This window comes from Phaenicophaeus curvirostris, chromosome 5, assembly GCF_032191515.1.
Source record: "Phaenicophaeus curvirostris isolate KB17595 chromosome 5, BPBGC_Pcur_1.0, whole genome shotgun sequence".
NCBI classification, from domain to species: domain Eukaryota; kingdom Metazoa; phylum Chordata; class Aves; order Cuculiformes; family Cuculidae; genus Phaenicophaeus; species Phaenicophaeus curvirostris.
The window spans coordinates 62,885,920-62,910,938 of NC_091396.1; the positions used below are offsets into that span (position 1 = coordinate 62,885,920).

Below are 25,019 nucleotides of genomic sequence, written 5' to 3' on the forward strand. Positions count from 1 at the left end.
CTGCTCGTGGCAGGATGGGTTAGAATGAGATGATCTTTAAGGTCCCTTCCAACCCAAACCATTCTATGATTCCATGACTTCCACCAGCAGAGAATGTGCCTCTGTTCTCTGAAGTTGGCCTGTTGGGGATTATGCTGTACTTCAGCAGCTTTATGCCTTTCCTTATTATTAACTAAAAAACCCCTAGCAAAACACTATGACCTCTGCTGCTGCTTTAGTTTTGAAAAGTGCATTCCAGATTTCCTGCATTAGCTCAGATCCCAGTGAAGACAGGAACGGCTTCTCTCCTGTACTAGAATTTACATTTTTTAAGGTTGAAACTGTTACACCTCATCTGAAGTGATGCTGCTTGTTTAGAGATGTTTAGAGAACCTGATTAAATGGAGCATTTGATTATTATCAAAGGAAATGCAGACACCCATTGTGAATTCTGGGCTTACACAAGGTGTAAAATGTGTTGTCAAACAGGCACAGGGTTTACACATGTGAGTTCTGTTAAATGAAAATCCCTAGCTTGCCTAACTCCTCCATGGAATCATAGAATCATTTGATTGGGAAAGACCCTTGAGATTGTTGAGTCCAACCATACCTGTCCACTGCTTAACTTAAGAAAGTTGAACTTGCTAACATTTTTAAGGTATTGTCTGTAGATGCAATTGGATTTGCAGTTCCTTTGAAGACAGGTGTAGATCAGCTTGCACCATTTCAAGAGTTTATGTCCCATTTCACAGCGCTTTCTTTGCATAAATAATTGTGTCAAGGCTGGTGCCTTCTTGAGTGGGACCTTGCAGTGGGGCTGGAGTTGTCTAAAAATTGTTGTTGGGGCAGTACCTGCAGAAACCTGCACGCACAGCCCCAGGTGGCGTCCCAGTCATTCAGCCTGCGGCACAGAAAATGCATATTAGGTCACAGTAATACAAAGCGCCCTTTATTCTATAAAACCTTTTTCATCGCTGGTTTCCTGTTTTTACACTTAAAAACTTCCCTTTCTTTTAAAATTCTCTCAGACACTGTCTGCGGGGCTGAAGCCTTTTCTCCTTGTTCTTTCATCTTCATTTCTCCATGCTTTATTATCTTACCTTTAGGCAACAGCGCTGGCTTCTCTGTTACTCCAAAGACAAATGTTTATCTATCTGTTAAATAAATGTGGGGACACGATTCTCATCTCGTGTCTGAAAACTGGAGCAGCAGTAGAATCGCAGTGCAAGAAAGATGTTGCAGAACCAGGTGTTCTCTAAAACTTTTCATCCTTTAAATGTTTTTTTACCAGTAGAAGAGTTGGGGCTTTTGATGATGCATTCACCTAGGAGCACTGAAGATGTGTTTTGAGGCAGCCATCACAAGAACATTTTTCTCTGGCACTGTTTAATGTCTTAATCAATGGCATAGACAGTGGGATCGAGTGCCCCCTCAGTGAGTTTGCAGATAATACCAAGCTAAGTGGTGCAGTTGTCACGCCTGAGGGAAGAGATGTCATCCAGAGGGACCTGGACAGGCTGAGGAGTGTGTCCATCCAGACCTCATGAGGTTCAACAAGGCCAAGGGCTGGGGCAACCGCAAGTATCAACACAAACTGGAGGATGAAGGGATTGAGAGCAGCCTTTTGGGGAAGGACCTGGAGGTGCTGGTCGATGAAAAGCTCAACATGAGCTGGCAAAGTGAGCTTGCAGCCCAGAACGCCAACCGTGGCCTGGGCTGCATCAGAAGAAGTGTGGCCAGCAGGTTGGGAGAGGTGATTCTGCCCCTCTGCTCTGGTGAGACCCAACCTGGAGTTCTGTGTTCAGTTCTGAAGCCCTCAGCACAGGAAGGACATGGACCTGTTGGAGTGGATCCAGAGGAGGCCACAAAGAAAATCAGAGGGCTGGAGCATCTCTGTTATGAGGGAAGGCTGAGAGTGTTGGGGTTACTCATCCTAGAGAAAAGAAAGTTGTGGAGAGATCTTATTGTGGCCTTTCAGTGTTTAAAGGGGGCTTATAAGAAAGATGGGAAGGACTTTTTAGCGTAGCCTGTTGCAATAGAACAAGGAGTGATGGTTTTAAACTAAAAGAGGGGGGATTTAGACTAGATATAAAGAAATTTTTTTACAATTAAGATGGTGAGGTGCTGGCAGAAGTTGCCTACAGAGATGGTGGATGCCTCAGGTTGGATGGGGCTCTGTGCAACCTGATCAAGTTGAAGATCTCCCTGATCATTGCGGGAAGGTTGACTGGATGGGCTTCAGAGGTCCCTTCCAAGCAGCACCATTCTATGATTCTGCAGTTCCTTCCCCCAGTGTATTAGCATTTCAGTGGAAATGTTTGGCCTCTGGAGTTGGATTTCATCACAGAAAGAAGTGTTCAGGGAAAGCAGTACGGGAAAATTTGATTCTGTTCTCTTCCCACACCAAGGATGGCCTTTGTGCCTTTGCATTTAAAGATGTTTCCACTGCAGGGCTCACAGCTGTGCTCGCCAGTGTCATGGGTAATGCCTAATAAATCTCTGATACAGGTAATTATATGTATCTTAAAATTTATATATGAGTCATAGAGTGGTTGGGGTTGGAAGGGACCCTGAAGGTCATTTAATCCAACTCCTATGTATCTCACCATTGAAAGAGAAAACGGTTTATGTGAAACTTGAAATAAAGGTGCTGTAGTTTTTATCTAAAGTGGTCTGGAGATTCCTCTGTTGATCACTGGAGTAGCTGAATGGTAAGGAGTGAAGCTGCTGCTTTTGAAGCAGGAGCCCTGAGCTTCATGATGCTGCCGAGTTGCTGTTGCAGCAGGGCACGTGTGTCGAGGGGATTGAGACATGGACTTCAATCTGATGGATCAAAGACCCTTTATTGTGTTAGTTTTCTCTTTATATACCTTTTCGGGTCACATATCTGGTTATGCATAAGCTGTTCACTCACTTATTTACAGTTTATTATTGGTTGAAAGTGCTTGTTCACATGCCTATTTCTAACACATTATTGGCTAAACCACCGCACGTGCTTTTAAACAAGTTACACTAAAATTAGCCATGTTGACATTTTTCTTCTTTGTTTTTCTCTCAGTTACTTCTTCTTTCCACCGAGCTAGCTCCCTGTTTCAAGGTCTTGTCAGGGTTGCTCAACATCAACAACGTTTATAGCATCAAGTCCTTCTTCTTTATAAAATGTCTCTACACATGTGTGGCTTCCAGGGTCTGAAAAGTTTGTCCTCTGATATAAGGAGGAAGAGGAACGGGGGAAAGAGGGAGAGGAGGTGTTCAACACTGATTTCTGCCTTTGGAGCCAGAACTGGCATTATCAGACACAGCTCTTTCAGGGCAGATGTTACTTTTCAAGCTTTTTTTCCCCTTGTTCAGTCTCCAGTAGCGACCTGTGTGCTGTTTCATTGTAGCTGAGGCAGATCCTGCTTTATTTTAGTAGTAAAGAACTTTGTTTCCCACACACAGCTGACATTCTCCTGCCTAGAGACACTCTGACAGCCTTTGAAACAAGTTGCTCTTTAGAAAAAGCCCATGGAAAGGCTAAAAAGAATCACTAGAGGTCCTAGATTTCCTTTATTGATTTGGTGGGTTGGGGTTTTCTTGGCTTTTCTACTGGGAAAAGTTATTTCTGGTAGAACAGAGTTCTTCATGTAGAAGACCTAGAACGGAGAAACAAAAGTTGTGGGAGCCGTGAGCTCAAATTGTCAATTAAGAAGTTTTTTTTCTTAAATCATAATTATAAGAAGCAGAGATCCATTAGAGTCAGCAGGCATCTGATTTTGAAAAGTTTATTGCAAGATTAAGACATTCCCTCCTGGAAGGTTGGTTCAGGTTTCCCTCTGAAGGCGGAAAAGGTACTCAGACCTCATTGAAGTACAGATATGTTTTAATTTTAATTTTAATTTAAGCGAGCTCCTGGGAATGTCACCAGAGGAAAAGCCAGGTGGACCCAGAGGGTTTGCTTGTTGTACCAACTGCGCAGTTGGCCCTGGTAGCTTCAGCCCCTGTGTTGGAGGCATAGGTGGTGGTTTTACAGGCACGCTGTGAGCTTCTACGCCCCATCACGTGCTGTTTTGAAGGAGAGGAACTCTGGGCTCAGCTCTGGAGATCACAATGAGTGACAGCTCTGTCTCTTGGGGTGTGGATATGTGAAACAGGCTGAGCAAGTTTGTGGCAAAAGAAAGGCAATGTCTGGAGTGTTCTGTCCTTTGTGCTGGGGTCTGGCGCTCATCTGACACCTCGGTGAGCAATTTCTGCTCACTAAGCCCTCAGAAAACCAGCACAGCTAAACAGGGTTATTAATAATAGAAAAGCCTGGCTTACTAAGCTGAATCTGAACTGGTGGAAAAGCTGTCTGCAGGTGGGGGCTCCAAGGGGGTGTTCATGGTAGTCTCTCTCATCATCTTCAGCAGGATTTCTCTGTAGCCAGAGCTGTGTTGTGGACTTTTACTTGCAGCCCAGCGCCTCGAGCTCTATTTGGTCTTGTCCTGCTGCAGGACTAACAAGTGACATAATCAGGTTAAAAATACATTCTTTCTCTGTCTGCCTTGGGATCTGTCGTACCGAGACCTCACCGTGCTGAGCAGTTTTTTGATGTTCATGCCGATTGCTGCAATGGGTTGGACTCAGTGATCCAGTGGGTCTTTTCCAGCCTTGTGATTCTGTGAATTGTATGCATGGAGCCTTGAAAAAGAAAGACAAAACACCGTCGCTAGCCCAGCCCCAGCCCCTCGAGCTGTTGCAGGGTCTCTGCCTGCCCGTTCAGTGCTGCTTGCAGCAAACCCACACTGGGACAATTCTGTTGTCTGTTTTATTGACTTCCTGGTCACATTCAAATTAAAATAATTAGAACTTTCAAAGCAGAGTGGCTGGAAAGCTGCCCAGTGGAAAAGGACCTGGGGGTGCTGGTCGACAGCAGCTGAACCATGAGCCAGCAGGGTGGCCAGGTGGCCAAGAAGGCCAGCAGCATCCTGGCTTGGATCAGACATGGCGTGACCAACAGGACCAGGGAAGGGATCATCCCCCTGCACTCAGAACTGGTGAGGCCGCACCTCATATCTGGTGTTCAGTTTTGGGCCCCTCACTACAAAAAACATTGAGGGGACATTGAGGAACTGGAGCGTGTCCAGAGAAGGGAACAGAGCTGGAGAAGTGGCTGAAGGAGTGGCTGAAGGAACTGGAGTTGTTTTGTCTGGAGAAGAGGCAGTTGAGGGGAGACCTTCTCACTCTGTACAGCTCCCTGAAAGGAGGTTGTTTGAGGTGGGTCTTAGTCTTAGTCTTTTCTCACAAGTAACAAGGGATAGGATGAAGGAAGTGGCCTCAAGTTGCACCAGAGGAGGTTTAGATTGGATATTGGGAAATTTTTTTTTTCTGCAAGAGTGATGAAACATTGGAACAGGCTGCCCAGGGCAGTGATGGAGTCACTGTCCTTGGAGGTGTTCAAAAAGCATGTAGACATGGCACTTTGGGACATGGTTTAGTAGGTACAGCGGTATTGGGCTGATGGTTGGACTGGATGATCCTAGAGGTCTTTTCCAACCTTAATAATGCTATGATTCTATGAAAACAGTTAGCGTTTATCAACCAAATGACATCTTGGTTCCCTGAGATACCCATGGACCTGTTCCTTTCCAGGAAACAGTTTTGCCCATTCAACTATTAAATAGATTTCTCCAATTTAGTCCTTGTTGGCCTGCAGAGTGGAGGAGAAGAGTGGCTGATGGTAGGTGCTTCGCTGCCGTCAGGGCTGGAAGTGGGATCTCGGCATGGTGCAAGGCCTGCAAGCGGTATAGAGTTCATAGAATCATAGAATGTCCTGTGTTGGAAGGGACCCACAAGGATCTTTTTGTCCAACTCCTGTCCCTGCACAGGACAACCCCAACATTCCCACTATGTGTCTGAGGGGGTCGTCCAAATGCTTCTTGAATATTGTCAGGCTTGTGGCCACACCTGCTTCCCTGGGGAGCTGTTCCAGTTCTCCACCGCCTTCTGGGTGAAGAACCTTTTCCTTGTATCCAACCTAACCCTCCCCTGGCACATCGGTCCTGCCATTCCCTCAGGCCTGTCATTGGTGACCAGAGAGAAGAGATCAGCACCCGCTTCTTCTCCTTCCCTTGTGAGGAAGCTGTAGACCACAATGAGGTTTCCCCTCAGTCTTCTCTTCTCCAGGCTGAGCAGTCTGAGTGACTTTAGCCACTCCTCAAACAGCTTCTCCTCTAAACCCTTCACCAACTTTGCGGCCTCCTCTGGACGCTTTCCAGTAGCTTTAGATCCTTTTTGTGCTGTGACACCCGAAACTGCACAGGGTACTCAAGGGGGGGCCACATCAGTGTGGGACAATCACCTTGAGAGGAGCCTCTGCTGAGTTCATGGTTGTGTTAAAGTTCCATTGGTTGTTGGGGCGTGCTGTGCTGACCAGTGTTCAGCAGGGGGTTCTGGTACCAGGAACAGCTGGTTTGGTTTTTAAGATTTGGATTTGATGGTAATGCCCAAGGAGTGTCTGTTAAAATAGATAAAGGGTAACTTTTTGACTTTTGAGGACTTGGGATCAGGCTTGTGGTTAGTTAGGAGGGTTGAATTGCTCTTCTGGATCACTGCTTTGGGTACCAGCTTTCTGTGTGTTACGTTTTTGTCCTACCTTAGACATCACAGTCTCCAGGGCAGGGAGAGCCACCCTGTATTTGAATAACACCGAGCGAAAGCCTGTTCCCGATTGAATTCCCCAGGCCTGTTTAGTGAAGAACAGCAACGAACTCAGATCATTTTATAAGCAAATTCTGCTTTGGCTGTGTGGACCTGCTGTGTGGTAGAACTGGTTCAAACAAAACTAGAGTTGCTGGAGGAACTGTTTTTACCTGCTCAGGGGCAGTGGAGTAACCTGGCCACACATTCCTCATGGGAAAACAGGCCAGAGCAATCCAGTTCCTTAGGTGCTTCTCTGATCTGATAAGAGCCAGTCTCTGCGGGGATTCACTGAATAACGCATCCGTAGCTCATCTGAGAGGCTTGGTAAATCTAATGGAAATACTGTCTCCAGAAAGGTTCAGGAATGCAGCGTTTGATACTGCCTTGCTGAATGCTTTACAGTTTTCCAGACTGGAGTATCGTGCTCCAGTCATGCAACCACTATTTATTATTTAAATGATGAATCTGGAAAACATCCCAGTTCTACTGTCTGCCCCATTACTTTCTGTCTTGGATCCTGCGGGTAATCAGATGAGCAGTAAATCTGTTCTGGGGAACAGAATCACATTATCTGGGTTTTTTTTTTTTCTTCTGTCAAACAACTTGTGAATGATTTTTCCTTTCTTCACCCCCATAAAATATCAAACCTGATACAATGTGTATGCCAAATATACGGCATTCCACATTCACCTCCAGTAACGTGGCTGCAGAAACACCGGTGGGACTGTGTTTATCTTGTGTAGAGGGGGCAGATTGTGTGGAATAATCCCAAGCACTGATACTTCCAGTTGGGTGGGTGAAGCCCTGCGGGGCTTTTTGGCTTGTTGGTTGTGTGGGCGTTTTTATAGCCTGGTTTGAATGTGCTGTTTCTCATAGAATCATAGAATGGTTTGAGTTGGAAGGGACATTCAAGATCATCCAGTTCCAACCCCCCTCCCACAGGGAGGGACACCTCCCGCCAGATCAGGTTGCTCAAAGCCTCATCCAACCTGGCCTTGAACACCTTTCCAGGGCAACCTGGGCCAGGGCCTCCCCACTGTCACTTCTTCCTAATGTCTAATCTAAATCTTTCCCTTCCCAATTTAAACCATTCCCCCTCACCCTATCACTCCAGGCCCTTGTAAAAAAATCCCTCCCCAGCTTTCCTGTAGCCCACTTCAGGTACTGGAAGGCTGCTCTAAAGTCTCCCTGGAGCCTTCTCTTTTCTAGGCTGAACAATCCCAACTCTCTCAACCTCTCCTCATAGCAGAGGTTCTCCAGTCCTCAGATCATCTCCGTGGGCTCCTCTGGACCCGTTCCAGCGGTTCCATATCCTTCTTATATTGGGGATTCCAGAACTGGACACAATACTCCATCCACTCTCATTGTTTCTGAAGTCTTCCTTGAATTTCTCTGAAAGGAGACCAGCCTGTTGAGCAGTGAGGGACGATTTCCCAGTGGTCTCAAGTGTTTCTGTCTGATGAGCTGCTCGTGGGTCCCTGTAGCTCTGCCAAGTGGTGCTGAGGCTGCCCTGACAGCGAGTGGGAAGGCGTGGGGGATCGTGCCCGCTGCCGTGCTGAATGCTGCTGCTGCCTCTCCAGTGGTCCCTGATGAAGTGATGGTGACGCAGCCTTTGGAAAAGAGAAAATATGAAGGAAACTGACCCCCAGGAACGACCAGCTTCATTCTGAGCCTCCATCCCAAGTGTGAATTACGCCTCTTTCCTTGAAAACAGGAGGGTTGTTTTTTTTTTTTTTCACATGGTGATGAGAAAGGAAAGGTCAGGAATGAGCCCCCTGAAGGCTCATGAAGAATAAAATACGATGTGTTTTAACTGACGTGAAAGGTTAATGGGGAAGATCAACATCCAATGGCTGCAGCGAAGGAAAGGGGGCTTGTTTGGGCAGAGCCTGGAGCGAAGCAGAGGCTTTAGGGTGAATGAAAGTGTGAAACTGTGGGGCAGAGAACACACAGCCCTTTAGCCCTGCACAAAAGTAATAGCACAGGCTTTTTTTTAACTTCAGAGTTATTCTGCCCTCAGTAAAAACAAGTTACATTAAAAAACTCTGCCCCAGAAAAAGCAAACCTCTTTTTCCTGGTTTCTGCTTATAAGATTTACAGGTACTTAAAATAAACCTATGAAAACCAGACCCAGTGTGCTGGAATTTGCTAACTAGTGAGAGCAATTACCTCCAGGTCCCAGGGCCTAACGGAGCTTGGCTTTTTGGAAATCAGACTTGGCAAGCATTCCTTCCTGCTGCTGTTGCAAAGGTGCACATGAAAAGATGTGCTGACCTCTGCCAGAAACCCCAGGAATGCGGTTCAGAGAGATGCTCCTGTGAAGGGCTTGTCTGGATTGAGACATTGAGGTCCTGGAGCTCGTCCAGAGGAGAGCAACGAAACTGGTGAAGGGGCTGGAGAACAAGCGTTATGAGGAATGGCTGAGAGAGCTGGGGTTGTTCAGCCTGGGGAAAAGGAGGCTGAGGGGAGACCTTGTCACTGTCTATAGCTCCCTGAAAGAAGGTTGTGAAAAGGTGGTCTGTTCTCCCAAGTGACAAGTGATGGAACAAGCGGAAATGTCCTCAAGTTGCGCCAGGGCAGGTTCAGATTGGACATCAGGAAAAATTTCCTCACCAAAAGGGTTCTCAGGCACTGGCAGAGGCTGCCCAGCGAGGTGGTTGAGTCACCAACCCTGGAGATATTTAAAAGACAGGTAGATTAAGTGCTTAGGGATTTAGTTTAGTAGTGGGCAGGTACGGTTGGGCTTTATGATCTCAAGTCTTTTCCAACCAAATGATTCTATGATTCTGTGGGTTCAAGCAGCATAGATGGGGATCAATGTGGAAAAGCCAGTACAACATTCGCCTCTCATTGTGTGGCTTCAGTGTGGCAGATTCTTTGCAATTGCCTGGTGAACCACGGTAAATAAATGGGTCAAGAGCTGTAAGTTTAGATACTTAGAAAGAAAAGCGAGCCCTCGTGTGACAGCCAGCAGTGTCGTGCTTGTTTCACAGGAACAAGGAGAATTAACGCACGTGGCCATAGTAAAGGTGGATCAGAGCCTCTTTGGCAGTGATGTTGTGTTGCTTCAGAGATCCCAGACCAAGCAACTCTGGCTGCTGCCGTAACCAGGCTGTCTTATGAAACCGATGCCCCAACTTCAGATGACCTAAAAAAAGGAAACAATAGACTCTGCCTCTCTCCTTTTAGTGATAAGGAACAAAAGATAAGAAGAGTAATGAAATACATACAACCAACCTTTGTTAATAGAGAAGTGTAAAATAATCCCCTGTTTATTCCGGAGTGTTTCATGCATGAGTGGAAAACCGAGTTTGTGCAGTGAAGTAAACAGGATGGAAGTAAAATCTGAGATGGAAATTGATTTTTAGAAGAGTCTCTGGTTTGGAGGAGGGGGGTAGTTTGACACGAGTGTTTTGAAGGAAATTATCTGTCGCTGTCAGGGTCCCTTTATCGTTCCTGGCTCGGGGAAGGAGCTCCTGTCTCCCGCAGCAGTTGTAAAAGGCCTTTGGGAAGGATGAGATTTTCCTCTTAAAATATCAAGGGACAAGTAATGAGAATGTTTAAGAAAAACCCTAAAAATCTGTTAAATGCCTTCTCCCACAAAACAGGAGCTCCTCTCTCATGAGGGTGAACAAAGCCAAGTGTAAGGTCCTGCTCCTGGGTCGGGGCAATCTGCGGTTTCAATACAGGCTGGGGGATGATGTGGCTGAGAGCAGAGAAGGACTTGGGGGTGGTGGTTGATGAGAAGCTTGACGAGCTGGCAATGTGTGCTCGAAGCCCAGAAACCAACCGTGTCCTGGGCTGCATCCAAAGCAGCGTGGCCAGCAGGGCAAGGGAAGACATTCTCCCCCTCTACTCCACTCTCATGAGACCCCACCTGGAGTCCTGTGTCCAGTTCTGGAATCCCCAGCATAAGCATATGGAACTGTTGGAACGGGTCCAGAGGAGGCCACGGAGGTGATTAGAGGGCTGGAGCACCTCTGCTATGAGGAGAGGTTGAGAGAGTTGGGATTGTTCAGCCTAGAAAAGAGAAGGCTCCAGGGAGACCTTAGAGCAACTTTCCAGTACCTGAAGGGGCTACAGGAAAGCTGGGGAGGGACTTTTTACAAGGGCCTGGAGTGACAGGGTGAGGGGGAATGGTTTAAATTGGAAGGGGGAAGATTTAGATTAGACATTAAGAAGGAATTTCTTCACGCTGAGGGTGGTGAGGCCCTGGCCCAGGTTGCCCAGGGAAGCTGTGGCTGCCCCATCCCTGGAGGTGTTCAAGGCCAGATTGGATGGAGCTTTGAGCAGCCTGATCATGTGGGAGGTGTCCCTGCCGATGGAACTGGATGATCTTGAAGGTCCCTTCCAACTCAAGCCATACTGTGATTGTGCAGACCATTTTCCCTTGTGAATTATGAGATGGAACCAGCTTTGCTTTGTGTTTGTAGATTTCCTTTGGACTAAACACTGTTAGAAGGGTTTGTCCCCTCATGTCTGTGCCTGTGCTGATGAGAACCTGTGTTCAGCAGTGAGTTCCGGACTCCACCACACGTTGGTAGAGAACAGCCCTGCTTACCTCAGCTCGGGCACAGGAGGCAAATTCAGTATCTGAACTTCAGCATCTTGCCAGCAGTTGCTCAGAAACGTTGCTCATGTCTGTGCGTAGTGGTTATTAGGTGCAAGAAATACAGTTTTAAAACTGTAATTAATCATTTCTAAGTAACTTCTTTTTCCACACATTTATGGCATCAATGGGTATGACTGTTTATTATGTCTTACCTATAAAATCTGACCTGTTTTATATACTCTTTATGGAAACAGTGTACAGTCATAAATTAAAAGATGCAACTGTTTTGGATATTTTACTGGTGGTCCTGCATTTTCCTGCCAAAAGCGCAGCTGGTTTAGGTTTCTCGGGATAACATTATAAAAGTCTGTACGCATTTTGCAAGTTTATGCTTGAATTGCCAAGCCAGAGGTGGAATGACTCAACCTTCCCAGGAGCAACTTGTACCAAGGGATGAATCCAAACGGGTAGCTGAAGCCCAGTGGCTTAAATGGCCACTGTGAAAAGTGGTTCTCATTGAGGGTGTTGTGTCTTTTGTTCACAGCAGCCATTATGCTGATTGTGCGAGGCTACAGCCTGTGTCTGTCTGTCTCTCACAGAATGGTTTGGGTTGGAAAGACCATCCAGTTCCAACCCCCAGCCAAGGGCAGGGACACCTCCCACTGGATCAGGCTGCCCAAGGCCCCATCTATGATGGAATCTGGGTGCAAAACTAGCTGAGAATCTGGTCTTGTATCTGTCTTTTGTAGAGTGCAAGAACTACAGAGTTACAGCATTGAATGAAACCACTCAAGCCCCACTGAGCGGACTCCTTCATGGAATTTCTTAGCGTGCACAGCTGGGTCTGAGCCCTCCGAGTGAGCCAAGAGCTCACGGCGCTGCCAGCGTAGGTAGCGTGTTGCAATGTCAACTCATAGGTCTCGCTGGTTCGGTGTAGAATTAGATGGCTCTGCAAATGGGTGCTAAGGGACATGGTTTAGTGTTTGATAGGAATGGTTGGACTCGATGATCCGGTGGGTCTCTTCCAACCTGGTTGTTCTATGATTCTATGATTAATCAGTGGTGAAGTTTAGAGGCTTCGTTAGCTAAGAGGTTGATCACAGCCTCCTACAGATCCAGTTTTCCAGTGTCAGTGAACTTGCTTCAGGTACAGATTGGCCCAAGAGCAGAACGTTCAGCCCTGTTGTCATCAGAGTAGCTGGCATAGTTGGTTCTGGGGAGCGCCCAGCATTAACCAGACAGAGCAGAAACCCTCCCATTTCTGTGGGAGTGCAGGAAAACCTGTTGTCCTTGTGATCATGGTCTTAGCAGAGCAGAAGAAAGGGTAGAAGGTAGAAGAAAGAAGTCTTCCTTACTACTGAAGTAGGGAAACAGCCCTCTCTCCAGAGTGAGCACAGAAAACACAAACCAATGAGTGGTTGTGAAAGGAGGTTGTGGAGAGGAGGGAGCTGGCCTCTTCTCCCAAGTGACAGGGGACAGGACAAGAGGGAATGGCCTCAAGCTCCACCAGGGGAGGTTCAGGCTGGACATTAGGAGAAAATATTAACAGAAAGGGTCATTGGGCACTGGAACAGGCTGCCCAGGGAGGTGGTTGAGTCACCTTCCCTGGAGGTGTTTAAAAGACGGGTGGATGAGGTGCTGAGGGACATGGTTTAGTGATTGATGGGAATGGTTGGACTCGATGATCCAGTGGGTCTTTTCCAGCCTAGTGATTCTATGATTCTATTATTCTATGTTCTTAACCCCGTGCAGCCTTTAGCAAAGAGCCAGGGGTTTCAGTTTTAGCTTGTCTGAAGGTGCATCAGCATTGCCAGCGGTTTAAGGCAGCTTTATACCAACACATTGATAGCAGAAGGCAGCTCCGTCTTGCATCCTCCCAACTAGCAGCCTCGACCTCGCTGTACTGTGAACGTGCAGGTGTCTGATGTGTTTGTTTCTGCTCTAAAATCACGCTTCTCTTTGTTTCAGGTATCTCAACCACGTACGAGCGGCCTCTCCGCAGGACCTTGCTGGGGGCTACACTTCTTCTCTCGCTTGCTACCGAGCCTTACAGGATGCTTTCAGTGGTCTCTTCTGGCACCCCACTTAGCCAGTGTGGGATCGAGGGACACCGAACCGAGTGAGAAGCAAACCAAGCCAGCAAGTTTGTGTAAAGTCATTGCCATCTGCACAACGGCTGAGCTGCAGTCATTTTTCTGTGTAAAACCGGCTGGGTTTAAGTGTTAAAGGGGGGAAATAAACTCCAAACCCCAGTTTGCACGAGCGCTTTGTAAAACGGGAGATGCATTTTTGTGGAAGGGGAAACTCATTAGTCATGTGGCACTTTGCTGAGGGAGGCTGAGGCAATAAGCCACATCTAATGGAAGATGTGAATAACTCAGCTACGTAGGCTTGAGGTTTAAAGAAATACACTTGTAATTTTTTTTTTTCAGTAAAGCTAGACTTTTTTATTAAAGTTCGTGGTTTTACTCTTATTGCAGGGTTTTATTTGCACAAGCATTTAAATGCCATTTTGATTATAACATTGAGTGTCAATATTCAAGCCTACATTTTCTTCCCATAAAACTAGTTTCCCCAGTTCAGACAAGTGGGTTTTTCCTCCTGCCAGCTGGATGAGATGAGAAACCCTGGAACTGTGCTGACACAACTTTTATGCAGGATCCATCCTGATGTCACTTGGTTCTTATCTTTGTCTGGAAAACAAAACTTTAGCTAAAAGTCTTCCAACTAAGCTCCTCCAGAAGCAATCTCAGGAGCCTCGATACAAGGCTGGGTCACTAAAGTAGTCAAAATCGGGTTTGATTTTTCCTGTTTAGCCCTGTTCAAAACTTTTCTGTCGTGTTCAAGAGCTTCCTTTGGCAGGAACATCCCTTTGGCTTTCGGGATGACCCTTACTGCTTTTATGTATTCCTGCCCCTCTCCTTGAGGTGGAACGTAGATGAATTGAAGCAGAGAAGAGGTTCCCGTGGCAGGACTGCTCTTTGCTATGAGTGTCTGTGAACTGCAGGACACTGGGAACTGCTCAGGACAGCGAGTGCCTGTGGAGTAAAGCCTGGACCGAGGTTTATGGGTCACCCTGTTCTGAGGAGCGCACTCAACGATGCTTTTTGTCTATTTTGTAATAAAGAGAAGAATAAACTCTATTCCAGACTTGGTGCTTCCTTTTTTAGGGAACATGGAGGGAGGTGCCAAAATTTCCATTGCCCTTTCTCTGAAATTCTGTTTGTGCCCAGAGCAGTCGCTGATGGGGAACTTAACCCAGGAGGCAGAGGTGAAGAAGAGGTCGCAGCCTGTGGAGCGCTGCTCCCTGCCACGGGCGGGAGGCCTGGCTCGGACAGAGAGCCTGTGGACTCGACTGTGCAACACACGTTAGAGACAACTCGTGTTGTTCTACGAGAAACAGGGTAAAGCTGCTGTGATGTTGCTGTTTTAAAGGCCAGAGAGGTCATCCGTACAGCAGCTTTCAAGATAGCGTGACTGAGTCATGAGGAGTTTTCTCCTGTGGTTTGAGTGCAATCCAGCAGTAACCACGCTGCGAAGGCTCCTGCGGAAGCACTCACTGTGTAGCCAAGGGAAAGGCTGTAACACAGAGCCACAAGCAAAACTAACCCATGGGCTTTAGTGGTTGTTTGCAGGAGAACCAAGACATCGGATTAAGGCCCTGGTGGTGGAGCCACAGCAGCAGAGGCAGGGAGGGTGATGGACATCTGGTAATGGAGTTGCTTGCTGAGGGCTCTGAGCTTGGACTGAAGGACAATATCTGAAACTTGAGAGTGTGATCCAAGCTCTCTGTCCAAAGAAACGGTTTGTGGTTGACGTTGCCCAACAATAGTTTGGATGGGTAAGAAAAAGAAATCAAAGGCAGAGGCTTTTTGAATCCCTGCAGAATACAAGCAGAGAGATTGTCCAGGGACTGTGGTAGAGAAGCAGCCTGGGAGGAACAGGAGAGCTAGGAGACAGCAGAGGCACAGAAGCCAGAGTAAGATGCTGTTTCAAGGTGAGACAATCCTTCAGCCAGGTACTGGCTTTCCAGCTGGCACTTTTAATGCTAGCGGGTACTGGATCTGCAACCCTGTGAATGGCGTTAAGGGTCCTTCCTGCTTTAATGGTGGGAAACACTAAGTTAGGAATCAACTAATCCCCAACTAAATCTCAGTGTGAAAAGCATTTATTACTCAGAAGCCCAGGAACAAGCATCTATATGGCTCTTTGGATCTTTTTGTATTGTGGGTTAAATTTTTGAAAGGTATCTTGCTTGCGCAAGAGCTGTTTGTGCATCTGCCAACTGCAATCCAATGTTCCTAAAGCACCAAACTCATTTATCAAAGAGCATCCAGTGCAAGGGTTAAAGGATTCATCTCGTTAGACCCAACAAAACATAAAATCTGCCTTTGCCACAAACCACAAATTATCAAAATACCACAGCAGGAAACTATCCCGGCTTGTGGCACTGAATTATCATGGGGCGTGAAGCAGCAGAGAGCAGAAAAGTACCAAAACACGTTTATTACAAAAAGGCACAGTTCTATTTTTTTTTTTAAGTAACAACAACTTCAATCTGCTTGTTGATCCCACAATTAGGAAAGCCACGAAGGCTCACAAAGGAAAGCTGCCACGTGCATCACGCCTCTTGGCACTGGAGGTGGATAACACAGGTTATGCTTCAAATAACTCGAGGGGTAAACCAGAGGTAACCTAAGCAAACCTTTGCAAGCTCCTAAGGTTGTTACCGTAACTCCGGTCCTCAACTCGGTGCCTCTTCTTCAGGAAACTCTTTGCTGGTGCACAGACGCTTCGAGGCTGGTTCTGCTGGAAGAAGGTTAGAAACAGTAAATGATTTAATGCACAGTGAGCAGATGGGACTAAACCACAGGGCACGTAACACTTGAGGGATTTAGCAGGAAGAGATAGGAAATAAAACCAGAATTAAGTAAGGGGTCTTTACTAAATCCAAAAAGAACTTTCAGAACACCTGTATTGAGCTTCATTTTGACCTACACCTCAGTGCCACCAGTAACAGCATTAAAATAAGTTTCATGGCATTAAAGTTTTATTGAAACCTCCTTTCCTCCAGTTCATACAACTCTGGACTGAAAGCCTCCCCTCTTCACCTTTATCATGCGGCATAAAGCCCAAGATCACTGAAACCAGCTTCTACTTCAAGAAGCAAATGATCAATTATGAAAAAAAAGAAAATAAAATTCAACATTAAAGACCTCTAAGGGTATCTGTTTCTCAATTAAATTGCACAGAACTGGATTCTGCTGATGTAGTGGCTCCAGAGCTAAACTGAGTCTGTGCAAGCATACGGGAGGCCAGTACTGGGACCAGTCACTTGGAATTGCGCCGTTCACTGGTGTGTGGTGAACACAGTGGTGAACACACTGGTGTGTTTCACCACTCTGCGAGGAAATGAAGCTCTAGTTCCTAAGTACTTAGCTAAGAGAAACATATGCTTGATATTAGATGCCCCGTCCTCCCCCAGTACGTGACCTAAGGTGCAGAGGTCTGGTTTTTGGCCTGTGGGATGATCCTACCCAGCCCACTGTTTTCCTGTGGAGGATCAGAGGAGCAGCTCACTGTGACCGAGACATCCAAGGGCCACACAGGAGGCTCGTTCCTTACCTTTCTCGGGGCAGGGCCTCTTGTACAGCACGTCTGCTGGGATCTGGAAACTAATGCACAGCATCTCCTTGTTCGGTGCAACATTTCTAACCAGGTAAGTAGAACAGCGTCCAGCTAAGGAGGTTCCCAGCGCAGCCTCAGCTCGTTCTTGAATATCTTTGGCAGGGTCATCGTGTTTGGAGAAGCCGTAGCAGTGCACTGTGGGAAGGCTAGCAGCACTGCATGGCTCTCCGACCAAAAGATGCTTGAAAACATCTAAGAATTCAATAGCCAAAGCTGGCAAATTCATGACTATATGATAAGAAGTTTTCTGTTCTCCTTTCAGAAGTGGGAGCTCCTTACTTAGTTCTTCTCTTACCGGCCCCAGGAGGAAGTCCCTGCCATCCATGTTGAACACTTTTATTTTGCTGTCCACTTTGTTGAGCTTGCAGTTGTGCAAGAGCCAGTTGTAGGATTCGGGATTGAGATCGTTTGCAAATACACGGCACTTTTTCTTTGCTGCTGGAATAGCAAAAGGACCGATCCCAGCAAAGACATCGAAAAGGACATCACCGGGCTTTAAGAGCTCGACGATACGGCTGTGTTCTGTGGAAAGACGTGGGTTCCAGTAGACTTTAGAGAAGTCCAATTCATATACAATATTATTTTCTTTGACCTGGAAGTCCAAAACATTTGCTTAAGTATCTGCATTCAAATTCCAGGCACGTTTAAGCATAATCTGTAAATAAGACAGCTAAAACCCAAGGTGCTTTATCAAAAGGTAATGCATTCGTTGACATTCGTGCCGTTAGTAGTAGACATCAATCTTGTATAAACTGATCGACTCATCAGAAACAGCCATAAGGAAAGTTCCAACTGTCAATCCAGATGGCTGGCTCATGCATGCCTCAATCACCAGGTGAAAATAAAACAGCGACTTAAAATGACCATAAAAAAAAAAAATCTGAGGCTTTTTAAGAGCTTTGTGGCTGGCTGACAAGTCCTTTATTGAAAGCAGACCTTGGGAAGATGCCTCAAGGCCTCCTTAGCTGAGTCCACATAGTAAATACGCCTCTGAGAATGATCCGGCACAAGAATGGCAACTGTCAGCCAAATTCAAAGCCACTGGGAGCCAAGTCTGCAGTTTGAAAATTACTGTATTTTATCTCTCAAATTGATAGAGTCTGGAAAGTGATCCAAACTTTGGGCTGACCACTATCTTAAGAGCAGATCTAGAAAGAAACAGCATTTATTCTGATGAGGGGGGTACTCACTATACCTCGCTGTACTTGCATATGCAAGGTAATGCTCGCTTTGCACCACCACACACGAACTGTGTGACTCCGAAACAAAGCAACTTCAGGTCTAAATCACTGCATCATGTGCTTTGCCAGCACGGAACAGAGTGCAGTGTATCTGCACCCCTCGCTGTGCCGCTCAGTGGTGCGCTAGATGCATGCTTAGTGAGCTAATGCCATCTGCATGTTATTGGACCCTTGCTTCTGCCCCAATGATTCAAATGCTTTCTCTCTGAATGTACAGGATGTTCTACCAAGCTGTTCAACTTTTTTTTTATTTGGTAATCTAATGTTTTCTCTCCTAAAAGTATAGAACCATTAACAGGAAAAATATTTTTTAGTCCAACCACTGGCCAAGTTTCCAGCTAAGGACAAGAAGCCCTATGTGAAGAACACTTGGCAGTTACATCGCGCTGTGCACCTGAAAAATGTCAAAACAGAGGAGAGACAAGGTTTGTCTCGCTGCTGACAGAAAAGGGCAAAGGCAATCTTGCTCAAGTGGCAAAGCTAAGGAGATTTGAAAACAGCGTCTTACGTTCTGTACAACCCACGGCACAAGGCTTGGTGAAATGAAGAAAGAGCATTTCCTTAGATCAAATCCACTAAATAGTTTGGCTTTAGAATCTAGGCTGTGAATGTGAGAGAATATTTATCCTCATGATCCGTGTGGTTGTCACTTTGCTCTTGGCAGACCAGGACAAATGGATGTAGAGGCAATGGCCAACACTCACACTCTAAAAGGAGTGTCAGGAACAGGCACAGTGCAAAGGAATGATCTTAGCAATATCTCTTCACCACATCTTTCTAGCAGATGCTTTTGGGTTTTAACATACATTTAACATACATTCAAAATAAGAGAATAACTTCCCCCAGTACCTTGGTTACCAGGTTGCTCTCTCCAGCGAGCACTTCCATTTGAAAATTTCTGTATGTGCTGTCAATAATGCTGGTTTTGTTCACTACGCAGGTGATGCCCGGATTCTTGTCAATTATAACTTGGCCTGAGAGAGAGGGCAAAAGATATTCTCGTTAAGGGACTACAGCCTCTACATGTTCTGCACGAGATACAAACACTGCTGACTGCAGATAAATTAACCAAAGTAAGCATGTATTCAAACAACTTTCCTCTAATGATTCAAGGTTGCAGACGTGACACCTAAGGCACGCACGTTACCTTGACCCCACAGTTGGTGAAGTGAACCTACAACTGCTGCGAGAGAACTGCTCCTTCTTGGCATCAGCATAAGGCTATTTAAAGTCAAAATATAAAGCAACAAAAAGTGCTCAAAAGTTTTCTTTGTGCAAGTAATAATCATAGAATCATATAACCACTAAGGCTGGAAAAGACCTCTAAGTTCATCAACCATCAGCCCAACACCACCATGCCTATTAAATCACGTCATGAAGTACCACGTCTACACCCTTTTGGAACTCCTCCAGGGATGGTGACTCCACCACTGCCTTGGGCAGCCTGTTCCAATGCTTCATCACTTCTATTTATCAGTAGAATAATTGTTAAAATATCTTGTTAACAATTTGCAAAATATACTCATTGTTTGTTTTTTTTATTGAGAAGAGTGGGTTTACCTACCAATCAAATGTCGGTAGGGCAGCTGGTGATCTCTAAGATTGAAATGAGCTATGTGGCCAACACGGCTAAATCCAGAGGTGACATCTTGACCTTCAGGAAGCACTGCTCGCAGGATCTCCTCCGACTTGAAATTCTCATAAGTCAGCTCCAAGTTATACTTGGACACCTCAGGAAGAACATTAAGCTTTTTCAATACCTCTTGTTCCAATTCTCCCAATGAGAAATCAGGTATTTTGTGAGGATCCAAAATAACAAGTCTACTGTCCTCATCTTCTGGATCCTCCACCACTCGCTTTAGACCAGGACGCTGTAGCACTGTATGTTTCAGGGACTTTAGCATAGTATTTACAATTTCTTTCTTGACTTTAAGAACTGGAACAACTACTGTCCTTTTAAAAGCTTCTCTGTCAAGTACTTTCATCCCACGCACTTCAGGATGTGGTGAATACAGTTCTACATAAGATTTATCCACCGCCGTTTCAGGCATTGTAAAAAACCTATTTTTCTTAACTACTACAAAGGGCCCAGGTATTCTGCCAGAATATTGCGCCAAGAGCATCCAAACTGCTGGAAATGATGTATTTGATGCAGCTGTCCTACACCGATTAGTTTTCAGTAGTCTGGCAGCGTATCCCAAGCTCCATAAAGTCCTAAAAGAGAAATTATTCATTTTATAGACATTATGTAATCATTCCATTCAAAAGACTGCAAATTGCATGGATTTGCTGTTCTCTTAAACTAGAATTTCCATCTGTACCAAACAATCTACAATAGTTTAGTAGAGCTCTTTATTAAGGACTATGCACTATATATTTCTGCCCTTTTGCAAATGTACTTTATACATATAAACGTACAGACATGCACCAACTTTTAAGCAGTGAGATAATCCCCTCCTGCCCAAACCCAGTGACCTCTCTTTGTTCCAATAAACTTGATATTAATCCCAGTAAGCCAAATGAAAAAATGTTCTACTGTCTTGATCCTACTGTTGGATCCCCTCTGTCTCCAATAAAACTCGTTACCAAGCAGTGGTTGCTAGAAAACACTTAATAGCAAGAGTGGTCATAATCACTGCTTAGCAATTCCTGCCTCCTGTACCCCAGTGTTCAGGGGTCACACAATTGTAGCGTTTTTGCTCCAGGTACTGCATGCCAGAAAAACCAGGAATTAAATGCAGAATTCCCCTAACGGGGCAGGGAGCATTAGTAATGTCTGTTCAAGTGACTGGACCTCTCTTCACAGTTCATTCATAGGATGAGGACTGGAACAAAGTAGCTTTACGCTTCTTTAAACTACTTCTTCTACTACAGCGAATCCACAGAGACCCAACTTTTCTGACTCTGCATCAGCTGCTCCTAGGCAGGAGCCAATGATTTAAGTAGTGCATGAGGTTGACGTCTCTCCTGACCTCTTGGGAAGTTTGTTTTAAGACTGAGGGTTGATGAGAGAGATGCAAACTAGCCCTGAAAGGAAACCAGTTCCCTTGACTGTCTGACTAACATACAGGCTGCTGCCCTCCTTTGGGTAACAGGCCATGTAGTCTCTTCTTATAGAATCGTTTGGTTGGAAAAGACCTTTGAGATCATAGAGTCCAACCATCCTGTCCACTACTAAACCAGATCCCTGAGCACCCCATCTGCCATTTTTTTTAAATACCTCCAGGGATGGGGACTCAGCCATCTCCCTGGGCAGCCTCTGCCAGTGCCCGAGAGCCCTTTTGGTGAAGAAATTTTTCCTGATGCCTAATCTGAACCTGCCCTGGTGCAACTTGTAGCCATTTCCTCTTGTCCTGTCACTTGCTGCCTGAGAGAAGAGATCAACACCCACCTCACTACAACCTCCCCTCAGGGAGCTGCAGACAGTGATAAGGTCTCCCCTCCTCCTTTTCTCTACCCTAAACAACAAAGTTCAGACTACTTGTTCTCCAGATCCTTCTCCAGCTCTGTTGCTCTTCTCTGGACGCATCCCAACCCCTCAATGTCCTTCTGGTAGTGAGGGGTGCAAAGCTGAACACAGGATTCGAGGTGGGGCCTCACCAATGCCAAGTACAAGGGAAGGGCGATGTCCCTGGTCCTGCTGGACATGCTGTTTCTGATACAAGCCAGGATGCCATTGGCTTTCTTGGCCATCTGTGCACACTTTCTACAAAAAAGGAATTATAACCAAGCCCTGGCAAAGCTGGCCCCACTCTCATCCTCTCTCCCCCTAAATCCCACCTCCTCAACGGGACTCCCTGCACCTCCCAGCAGATCATTTTTAGTAGTGGACAGGTACGGTTGGACTCTATGATTTCAAAGGTCTTTTCCAGCCTAGCGATTCTATGATTTCCCAAAGCCAAGCTGTGGCCAAAGCGCACCTCCTTTCCCTGCTGACTCAAAAATAAGTATTACATTCCACACCACAGCTACAGAGGAGGAAGACTTCATCCACAAGTCCAAAGGATGCTCTGGCCATTTCCTTTAGACATCCCCCTTCTCCCTAGCTGGGAAGTGCGGGCCTGGTTCGCCCCAGGTAAGCCCCCATGCCAAGCCTGGCTTGAGGTCCCTTTCACAAGAGAGCAAACACCTTCCCAGACTGCCTATGGGAAGACCCTGCTTTCCCGCACAACCAGATCCCCTGGTTCAGCCTGGAGGAGACCGAGGGGGACCTCACAGCAGTTTACCGCTTCCTCGAAAAGGAAGGAGGAGCTGATCTCTCCTCTCTGGTGACCAGTGATATAACCTGAGGGAATGGCAGGAAGATGCGCCGGGGAGGGTTAGGTTGGATGCGAGAAGGTTCTTCACCCAGAGGGTGATGGAGCAGTGGAACAGGCTCCCCAGGGAAGCAATAATGGCAGTGGGCCTGAAAATGTTCAAGAAACCAACACGCTCAGACATACAGCGTGAATTTTGGGGTTGTCCTATGCAGGGACAGGAGTTGGACTCGATGATCCTTGTGGGTCCCTTCCAACTCAGGCGATTCTGTAATCCTGTTGGCCCTTTCCTTCCCTCAGAGCAACCTGTGGGGAACCTGGGGGGGGTGAGGGGAGCTGCTACCTGCCTCGTCCAGACCAAGGGGCCGAGCGCAGACACCCGTGGGGGGTGCGGGAGGTGCCACCCAGGCTTTGCATGGGGCAGGGAGGGGAGGGGTGCAGGCAGAGAGAGCGGGAGGGGATGGGAAGGGCTGGGGGACGGCACGAGGGGAGGATGATGTCAGGGAGGGGGGTACAGGCACGGAGAGGGGGGTACAGGCCCATCAGGACCCTCCCCCCCGCCCCTCACCTCATGCCGGGCCCCGCCGCGCGCCCTCTGACGTCATCACGCCGCGCCTGCGCCGCGCCGCTCCGAGTGGCCGCTCCGAGGGAGTGGGCGGGGCCTCGTCCCTCAGAGCCCCGCCCCCCCTGGAGGCCACGCCCCCAACACGGCTCCCTGCGCGGAGGCCCCGCCCCTCCCTCTGAGAAGCCGGTAGAGGCCCCTTCCCTCAATCGGAGACCACGCCCCCATCTCCAGATGCCCCGCCCCTCGCACAGAGGCCCCGCCCCTCCCATTGACGGGGCCCTCTAAGGCCCCGCCCCAGGAGACCACGCCCCTTCGCCAATAGACCCGCCCACTTCCCTGGAGGCCTCGACCCCTACTCCAAGGCCCCGCCCACACCGATCACCCATCAGAAGGCTCCTCCCCCTCTCACAGGCCACGCCCCCGTAGCTCTCCCACGGCAGGCCCTGACCCATAGGTCTCCGACTGAGGCCCCGCCCCCTCCAGCAGTCCCCGCCCCTCCTATTGGTCTTCCACATGACGCCCCGCCCCCTCCAGCAGTCCCCACCTGTCCCATTGGTCTCCCACATGAAGCCCCGCCCCCTCCCTCAGGCCCCGCCCCTCCTATTCGTCTCCCACATGAGGCCCCGCCCCTCCAGCAGTCCCCACCCCTCCCATTGGTCTCCCACATTAGGCCCCGCCCCCTCCAGCAGTCCCCACCCTTCCCATTGGTCTCCCACATTAGGCCCCGCCCCCTCCAGCAGTCCCCACCCCTCCCATTGGTCTCCCACATGAGGCCCCGCCCCCTCCAGCAGTCCCCACCCTTCCCATTGGTCTCCCACATAAGGCCCCGCCCCCTCCACCAGGCCCCGCCCCATTGGTCTCCCACACGAGGCCCCGCCCCGCAGGCCCCTCCCCTCCCCTTGGTCTCCTTCGTGAGGCCCCGCCCCTCCCATTGATCGCGGCGGAGGCCCCGCCCCCTCCGCAGGCCCCGCCCCCCGCGGGGTCCCGGCTGGCTCCGGCGGGGCGCGCGCTGCCATGGCGGCGGTGCCGCCAGCGCGGGGAGCCGGGCGGCTCCGGGCCGAGTGGGGCTGGTACCTGTCGGCCCGGCCGCTGCTGGACGAGGACGAGGAGGATGCGGAGGAGGATGCGGAGTCCGCCCCGCTGCTGCTGCCGCCGCCGCCGCCGGGCAGCGTGCGTGTGATGGGGCGGGGAGGGGGCGCCCGGAGCGGCCGCCGGGGGTGCCCGGGCTCGGCTCGGCTCGGCCCTCGCTGTCCCCGGGGCTGCCGCGCCGGGCTCGGGCCGTGCTGGGCTGTGAGGAGGAGGGAAGCGATACTGGAGAGAACGGGGGGCGCTCTGGAACGAAAGGGAAACGGAGGGAGAGGGAAGACCCTGGGCTCAAAGCCGGGGGGGGGCGAGGGTTCGAAGGGAGAGAATGGGGGGAGGGAATCCGAGCTTAAAGTGGGGGCATCAAGGGCTCGGAGAGAGAGAAAGAGAGGGGGGGACCCCGAGCTTAAAGCGGGGTGACCCAGGGTTCGGAGAGAGAGAAGAGGAGGAGACACCGCGGGCGCAAAGGGAAAAGGGAGGGAGAGGGGGGATCCTCGGTTTGAAGGGAGGGGGGACCCCGGGCTCTAAGTACGGAGACCTCTAAGTCGAAGGAAGAGAAGGGGAGGGGGGCACCCTGGGCTCACAGTAGGGGCACCTCTGGTTCGAAGAAGGAGAAGAAAACGTGGGGTCCCCCGGCTCAAAAGTTGGGGCCAAGGGGGCAGGGGCAGCACTGGGTCCCTGGAGCAGGATTTCTGCTTCCAGCACTTCCCACCGCATCCCTCCTTCGCTCCCCAGTTCCTGGAGCGGGCCCTTGGCTCCCCCGCTCTCGATACGAGCACATGGACATCTCCTACTTTAAAGCATAAACCTCGATGTGCTCTGCTGTCGCCGTACTTGGACGTCGTGGGCATCCTTGCCATCACCTCCCCCTCTCCATCCTCATGGGATAGCACCACGCATGAGGGTTTGCGTGATCTTGGAATGAGAAAAGAGAATTTTCTGGTTTAGATTAAAGAAGGAAAAGTTTCCTGTCTCCCCCTCCTCCCCTTACATCC

General features: G+C 48.4%; 3 protein-coding genes across 5 annotated transcripts in view; 2 read left to right on the forward strand and 1 right to left on the reverse strand.

The window, feature by feature from the left end:
- Window positions 1–13,646, forward strand: part of MNAT1 (MNAT1 component of CDK activating kinase) — a 132,898-nt gene extending 119,252 nt beyond the window's left edge. The window contains exon 8 of the mRNA XM_069856906.1: window positions 13,160–13,646. Within this exon, the coding sequence (XP_069713007.1) occupies window positions 13,160–13,280 (121 nt within the window). The 3' untranslated portion in view covers window positions 13,281–13,646. The remainder of the gene's footprint in view (window positions 1–13,159) is intronic.
- Window positions 13,647–15,673: 2,027 nt separating this feature from the next.
- On the reverse strand, window positions 15,674–23,005 carry TRMT5 (tRNA methyltransferase 5). 2 transcript variants are annotated; one of them, XM_069856863.1, is made up of 5 exons: window positions 22,945–23,005; window positions 19,685–20,334; window positions 18,970–19,094; window positions 16,817–17,471; window positions 15,674–15,997 (listed from the first exon to the last, which is right to left on the reverse strand). In XM_069856863.1, the coding sequence occupies exons 1-5, from the start codon at window positions 22,947–22,949 to the stop codon at window positions 15,936–15,938; spliced, it is 1,497 nt and encodes a 498-aa protein (XP_069712964.1). In that variant the 5' UTR covers window positions 22,950–23,005; the 3' UTR covers window positions 15,674–15,935. The 2 variants fall into 2 exon arrangements, with proteins under 2 accessions (XP_069712964.1, XP_069712963.1); XM_069856862.1 differs by having other exon boundaries at window positions 15,674–16,000.
- Window positions 23,006–23,917: 912 nt separating this feature from the next.
- Window positions 23,918–25,019, forward strand: part of SLC38A6 (solute carrier family 38 member 6) — a 45,531-nt gene continuing 44,429 nt past the window's right edge. For both annotated transcript variants that reach the window (XM_069856875.1, XM_069856876.1), the window contains exon 1: window positions 23,918–24,111. In XM_069856875.1, the coding sequence (XP_069712976.1) occupies window positions 23,956–24,111 (156 nt within the window). In that variant the 5' untranslated portion in view covers window positions 23,918–23,955. The remainder of the gene's footprint in view (window positions 24,112–25,019) is intronic.